This window comes from Mandrillus leucophaeus, unplaced genomic scaffold (assembly GCF_000951045.1).
Source record: "Mandrillus leucophaeus isolate KB7577 unplaced genomic scaffold, Mleu.le_1.0 Scaffold420, whole genome shotgun sequence".
Classification (NCBI taxonomy): domain Eukaryota; kingdom Metazoa; phylum Chordata; class Mammalia; order Primates; family Cercopithecidae; genus Mandrillus; species Mandrillus leucophaeus.
The window spans coordinates 421,526-428,694 of record NW_012104477.1 but is presented as its reverse complement, the minus strand read 5'-3'; the positions used below and the strand labels follow the sequence as shown (position 1 = coordinate 428,694).

General features: G+C 42.8%; 1 protein-coding gene across 1 annotated transcript; it reads left to right on the top strand.

Annotated features, from left to right (window-relative positions):
- The first annotated feature begins 1,392 nt into the window (after positions 1-1,392).
- LOC105548752 (mas-related G-protein coupled receptor member X4-like) lies at positions 1,393-2,822 on the top strand. The gene is given in 2 exon segments (XM_011992934.1): positions 1,393-2,377; positions 2,379-2,822. Coding segments are annotated over 2 exon segments (966 nt in total). The 5' UTR covers positions 1,393-1,808; the 3' UTR covers positions 2,776-2,822.
- The last annotated feature ends 4,347 nt before the right edge of the window (positions 2,823-7,169 follow it).

Below are 7,169 nucleotides of genomic sequence, written 5' to 3'. Positions count from 1 at the left end.
CAATCAGGGCTGTGCCGGCTTGTCCCTCTAAGAGAACTCATGATGGATGCATTCCCCCCTGATGTTTCTCTGTAATCCCAGCAAAGGGTGCATCTTCTGTCCACCAGGAGGCCTCCTGCCCCTGTGCATCCTTAGGATTCCGGAGCAAACGTGGCCTCTGATAGGCAAAAAGGAACTCCTGAATTTATTCCTAAATGGCGTTCACTCACCTCTATTTTGTTCCCTCTTTGAATTGCCTCTCATTCCCTATCTGGAGTTTGCTTAGGTCAGTTTTTTTTTCAATCCACAATTTTGACTGCCAACTTGGATTTAACTTGAGAATCACTCCTCTGCTTTACTCCCTTTAACATGCATAATCGACACAGGTTGGTGCTGGGTATAAATGCCTGCTCCAAGACTGGATCGTGAGTCAGCCCTGCTGGACTCAAATTCATACTATATAATATATAACCCCTGGGACAAATAATTCCCTTTCTTTATGCTCCAATTGCATTATCTGCCATATGGGAATAATACCAATTCTTACCTCCTAGGCTCTTCAGGTGATTAAAAGAGGCAATACCTTATAAACTCTCAATCAGCTACTGTTATTCTCCCAGATTAGACCTAATCCTCGTTCTCCAGTTGAAATCTGCATGAATATCTCTCTTTACACTCCAAGTCCTACACATCGCCTATTTCCCCTCATGGATGCCTCTCATACAAATGTTTGCATCAACAAAGAAATGCTACCAGAGATCTCCTGAAAGAGAGAATGAAATAGGTTTACATTGTGTACACTCAGCAGAACATTTAGTAGTGCCTCATAGATATTCCCACACTTCAATTACCTCCGTCAGTTACACTCAGACCTCATCTGCACTTACTCTTTCCTCTGTTCTATTGCTGAGTAATTCAGATGAGACCCACACCCTACCCAAACACTGTGTACAAAAATGATTCTAGGTGTTCAGCAAAGCCACACTGAGTCTTCATTTCAAAGGCACATCAGTTGTCAATTTCAGGTTTTGGGCATTCATCAATAATTCTTCTCAACACAGATAGAGCTGTCCACAAATAGAATTCTGATGAATGAAATTTTCTTCATCCAGTTATACATTTGTATTCTAATACCTTACATTGTGCTTTCATCTTTATTTTCCATTTCATCCAAATCTACCAGTACCATTAGGCTCCTCATGCATGCATTCCTTCATTGAAAGAATGTTTATGAAGAGCACAGTGTGCTGGTCATGGAAATAGGCACTGTGAGTATAAAATGTAAAATGTGGTCCTGTCTGCAATGACTAATACACTGAGTTATTTCTCACCCACCAGGCCCAGCCATTTTCACACTTATCCTAGTGAAGGTCACATTTTCCTCTCATTCATAAAGCATGGTCTTCTTTCCTGTCCATGGATGACCAGTCCTAGTCACGAGTGTGTCACAGCCACCTCTTTGTGTATCTGACTTTCTCCATCTGAGAGAAAATATCAGGCCCAGGATACAGTAATGATCGGGTCCACAACCCCGGCTGGATGAGTTGGGGGTGTTTTGATCCTAATGTTATTCCCATGTCAGCACAGAACTTGTGTGGCAGTAGAGAGAGGTCAGGCTTCAGAGTCAAGAAGAACTGGATTTCAAACTGGATTTGAGAACCCCCTCCTTTTGATAGGTGACTTATTCTCTGTGAGCCTCTGTTTCTCTCCTCTTTAAAATGAGAAGAGTAAATCCCACATGGCAGGGTGGTGGGGAGAATAAGAGATCACACAGCTGGTGATCACATCTGCTCTGTGTTCCCAGGGGCACCAGACTGGGGTTTCTGAGCATGGATCCAACCATCCCAGCCCTGGGTACATCACAGACACCAATCAATGGACGTGAGGAGGCTCCTTGCTACAAGCTGATCCTGAGCCTCACGGTGCTGACGTGCATCATTTCCCTCGTGGGGCTGACAGGAAACGCGGTTGTGCTCTGGCTCCTGGGCTTCCGCATGCGCAGGAACGCTGTCTCCACCTACATCCTCAACCTGGCTGCGGCCGACTTCCTCTTCCTCTGCGGCCACGTTTTACGTTTTCTGTTAAGCCTCACCAACATCCCCCATACCACCCGCAGAATCCTCATTTGTGTGATGACCGTCCCCTACCTTACAGGCCTGAGCTTTCTGAGCGCCATCAGCACGGAGCGCTGCCTGTGCGTCCTGTGGCCCATCTGGTACCGCTGCCGCCGCCCCACACACCTGTCAGCGGTCGTGTGCGTCCTGCTCTGGGCCCTGTCCCTGCTGCGGAGCATCCTGGAGTGGAGGTTCTGTGACTTCCCGTTTAGTGGTGCTGATTCTTGTTGGTGTGAAACATCAAATTTCATCATAATTGCGTGGCTGACTTTTTTGTGTGTGGTTCTGTGTTTCCAGCCTGGTCCTGCTGGTCAGGATCCTCTGTGGATCCCAGAAGATGCCACTGACCAGGCTGTACGTGACCATCCTGCTCACAGTGCTGGTCTTCCTCCTCTGCGGCCTGCCCTTCGGCATTCTGGGGTCCCTAAATTACATGATCCACAGGGATCTGGAAGTCTTATATTGTCACGTTTATCGGGTTTGCATGTTCCTGTCCTCTCTAAACAGCAGTGCCAACCCCATCATTTACTTCTTCGTGGGCTCCTTTAGGCAGCGTCAAAATAGGCAGAACCTGAAGCTGGTTCTCCAGAGGGCTCTGCAGGACACGCCTGAGGTGGATGAAGGTGGAGGGCGGCTTCCTGAGGAAACCTTGGAGCTGTCGGGAAGCCAATGCAGGCAGTGAAAGAGCTCCTGCCCTGTCTGTCAGACGGGACTTTGAGAGCAACACTGCCCTGCCAACCTTGACAATTATATGCGTTTTTCTTAGCGTTGTGCCTCAGAAATGTCTCAGTGGTAACTCAAGGTCTTCAAATAGATGTTTATCTAACCTGACAGTTCCAGTGTTCACCCACAGAAAGCATTAGTCTGGCAGTAGAATGTTTAGATTCTCCTTGATATTACCAACACATTTTCCCTGTTATCTTACACTGAATCCTTCCTACTGAACACTTTTTCTGCACTTTTCATTGTAATAAAAGGAGTTCCTGTCCAAAACCCTAAAACACTGTTTATACTTGTTTTCTACCCGATAGTACCAAAAAGGAAGATTCCTTATTAATCTCTCAGATTATGTTTCCCTGAAAATCATGTTCCTTTCTATGACTGGAGGCATTACTGCAGTTGGAAACTCGATTCTGAATAAGTGAGTTCTGCTACCTGTAAATTCCATTGAATTCTCAGATATAAAGCAAAATAATGTCCTTAGAGAGAGATTCTCCCTTCATAAAAACAGTCTTAGAAATTGGTTTTATGAATAGCCCTCTCCTGTCATTTGTCCACACATGGTCACACCTTGGCCTTGGTTTCTAGTAAAGACAACCATGGCCCTTTCCCCTTGAGAACTGGTAAGTGCTTCTTTAGCTCTTCCTGGACTAACGGACCAGTGAGGAGCCTATAAATATACCCCACTAGTTCCACTTTGGCCATTGGAAACCTCAATATTGGTTTCAAACTGGAATTATCTTGAAAACCATTTATTATTCATTTACAGAGTCTTTAAGTGTAGAATTCTTCATTCTTCCAGGTTTTGTACAAATTGTTCTGGGTGTAACTTTCAGTTAGTTTTATGGCTGTTAACATAAGAAGCAAAACTGAAAACATCTGACTCTTCCATGCTAATGTCAATTATAGTATCTGGATAATAACTTACAGTTGGTACAAAATTCTGATACATGGTACAAAATTCTAAGTTGTGACTTAGATGAACACGGAAATATTGTGCTAAGGAAAATATGCCAGATACCGAAGAACAATATCATGAGATCAAATTCTACAAGGTATCCAAACTAGGAAATTCGTGAACACAGAAAATAAATTAGGAGGATCCTGGTGCTGGATGATGGAGAGACTGTGTGACCATTATTTAATGAGCACAGACTTTCTGTGCAGAATGATGAAAAGTTCTTAAAAGGGACAGTGGTAACGGTTACGACTTATTGTGAATGTACTTAATGATATTGAATTGTACAATTAAAATGGTTAAAGTTGCAAAATGTATGTTATGAACATTTTACCACAATTAAAAACATGTAATTATAAACACAGGATTAGTACAAAACTCAGGACTATGCTCCACCAGTGCTTATCCCTTCAACAGATAACTCAAGCAGACAGAAGAGACCACCAAGAGAAGATGTGACATCACAGTGGGCTCTGTGCTGCTCACAGATAGTGAGGCTGCCCCTCAGATTGACCCTCACTGAGGGGAGCTGACACATGCATTTTGAGTATGCAGGAGACAGTACAAAGTAGCTATGAAAGCAATAAAGAGGTCTATAGTTCTCCATTTGTCCAACCAAATTTATTGGTGGCTCGTATTACATCGTTCACAATGTCGAACTCAGGTCCCCTGAGTCCAGATCCATTGCTCTTCCAGGACCAGCACTCTGCTGATGCTGAATCCTATCTGTCCACCCTCAATTTCCAAATGCCATAGTAGGATATAGCTGTAGGTGAGGGTTTCCTACAGGTCGGAGGAAGTGGAAAGGCAGGGTTTGCAGCCAATACTCCAGGCAAGGAGCTTTAATGTGATGTTTTTAGTTCAGACTGAGGGTTATTGAGAGAGCCCATTCTGGGAGTCTGTGATATCAATTGTACAGTTCCGGATAAAGATGTTGTTTATCATGAGGAATTCTGTAGAGAATTTTCACCTGGCAATTGAATTAAATAATGTTGGTTCTCACCTGGGCCACTGCTTATTTTGACGTTAGTGACTCTTCTTCTTTTGATGGAAGAAAATTTCAACTTTATGAAAACTTAGATTCTGTCCCTGAAGCCCATTCTGAACTCACTTGGCCTCACACATTGCCCCACTACAGCACTTACAACAATATATTTCAATTGTTTGTCCCCACATCTTTCTCTTCAACCACACTCTGAGATCTTTAAGAGCAGAGAACATGTCTTTGAATTTCTGGTGCAGCAGACTAGGTGTGGAATTTAGAAGAGTCTTGGTAACTATTTTTCTCAAGCAGCTCCCACCTGAAAATCACAGGTTTGTCCAGCATCTTGCAAAGGCTGGCTCAGTCACCAGGTCTCACTGGAACTCCTGCAGGTACCTCCCACACAACAGAGTGTCCTCTGCAATTGGTTTTTCTGAGAACAGCTGCTCCCTTTAATTGCAGGTCTGCTCACTGTCTCCGGGAAGAAGAATGGAGGGGATGTGGGAGTCTGCTAGTGAAATGCTTTCTTTCCCAGGCCAATGATATCATTTCCTCTCAGTTCCATGTTGAGGAAGGGCATGCAGGACATCCAGGCATGTTCCCCAGAAAGGGAGAAATGATATAAAAGTCTCTAATGGCACTTTTTGGGAGCTGCCATTCATGACTAGTTTTTAGGCATGAATTCAACAAACATTCGAACCTAATTCATCAAGCACTGTGCTAATTCTACACAAAAGCAAACACCTTTCAAATAAGTCTCTCACTAATACATTCCATCTCTATAACCAATCCTTTCCACTTCCTGAAGAAAACATATGGATTGATGCTGAGCAAATGCTGAGCCTTTTTGGTCATTCACTGATGCTCTAGTACACCTGGGCTCAAGGGCACTGAGTCATCAACTTCACAAGAACCAATTGGATCTGTTTCCTGTCCTATTTTTGACAATTAGGCTTGTCAATATAATTACCTAATTTATCAAAATACACCACAAATCAATGAAATACGAGTATGAAAGAACTGTGGTTTTCATACAAACTAATGTGAATGCTTAAAGGGACAATAAAAGCAGGTTCCAAAATTATTGTTAGTTTAATAGGTGTGAGTCTGCCAACTTTATCAGATTAAACAAAAATTAACAATATGGAGCAATATCCTCAGTGAGAATGCTATGCATCTGACGCTAGAATCTACATTTAAATGAATCCACACTGCAAATCATAGATAATGATTGATAGATATGCTTTCAGCAAGATAGAGTAGAATTCTATTTGCAAACCCTACACAAAGGAATGTTCTGTAGTCTAGTTATATTATAGTAAATGAATTCTAGGTAAAAATGAAATATTCATGTTACAAATGTTTCCTTTTTTATGAATACTGATTAACAGACATTTTCAATTAACCTATCCACTTGCATTCCTGAATATATCATTAAGTGGGCTTTTCATAACAGCATCTCTCACTTATTCTACTGTTTACTGTATAAACAGATACTGAGCATCTTCTATTCTCTAGCTTGCATGCCAGACACTTAGGAGTCAAAGTAAACACACCTACATTCATAGAGCGCACAGCCTGTGAAGGAAGGACACTAGTGCAGAAAAGACTGCCTCTCAAAGTGACACATGCTATCCAAGAGTTGTATTTGTGGCTCAAGGGTTCTCAGAGGAAAGGGTATCTAAAAATTTCCAGTTATCTTGCTGCCATCCTGAAGAGAAATGCCACCCCCCAAGCACACAGTTGAAGCAGAGCAATAAGATTCCAATAAATTAGAGAATGTTCACCAGGTGACTGCTCATGCAAGACAACAATCTCAGCAGCGGTTGTATAATTGATGATATCAAAAGATTAATAGACTGAATCTTACAACAGCCCTCAATCTATAGTCCAACATCACACCAATACACAATTCCTGAAAAGGTTTTTAAGAGACCCTGCACGTGCTTAGGTCACAGGCATTGCGGAACTATCTACCACCATTACCGTGTGTTCCAGCAGTAGAAGTCCTTGCCTCCAGGCAAAACCAAATCAGCATCTAGAAATCCCAAGATATGTAGAGAAGGAGAATGTGCAAGTGCTAGAATGGGAAGAACACCTGACCTAGTTTCAGGGATTTGGGATTCTCAAGCTGACTGCATGGCCAACATGGGTCGCGTTCTTATTCCAGGCAAGCCAAGCAGATAGTGAGGTTACGGGATTGCCCCAGTCTGAAATTGTGCCATTTGTGCATTTGTGCTCAGGTACCTCTTTTCAGAATAGTGGATAAAGTGTGGCTTTACCATAACTCTGGACTGAAGATAACTGCTGTTGTGATCCTGGCAGCCTGAGAAATTCATGTCTCTACACAGTGACTATAATCACAGTAATCATATGTTCTCACTTATGTGGCAGCGACCTAGAATCTGAAGGGACT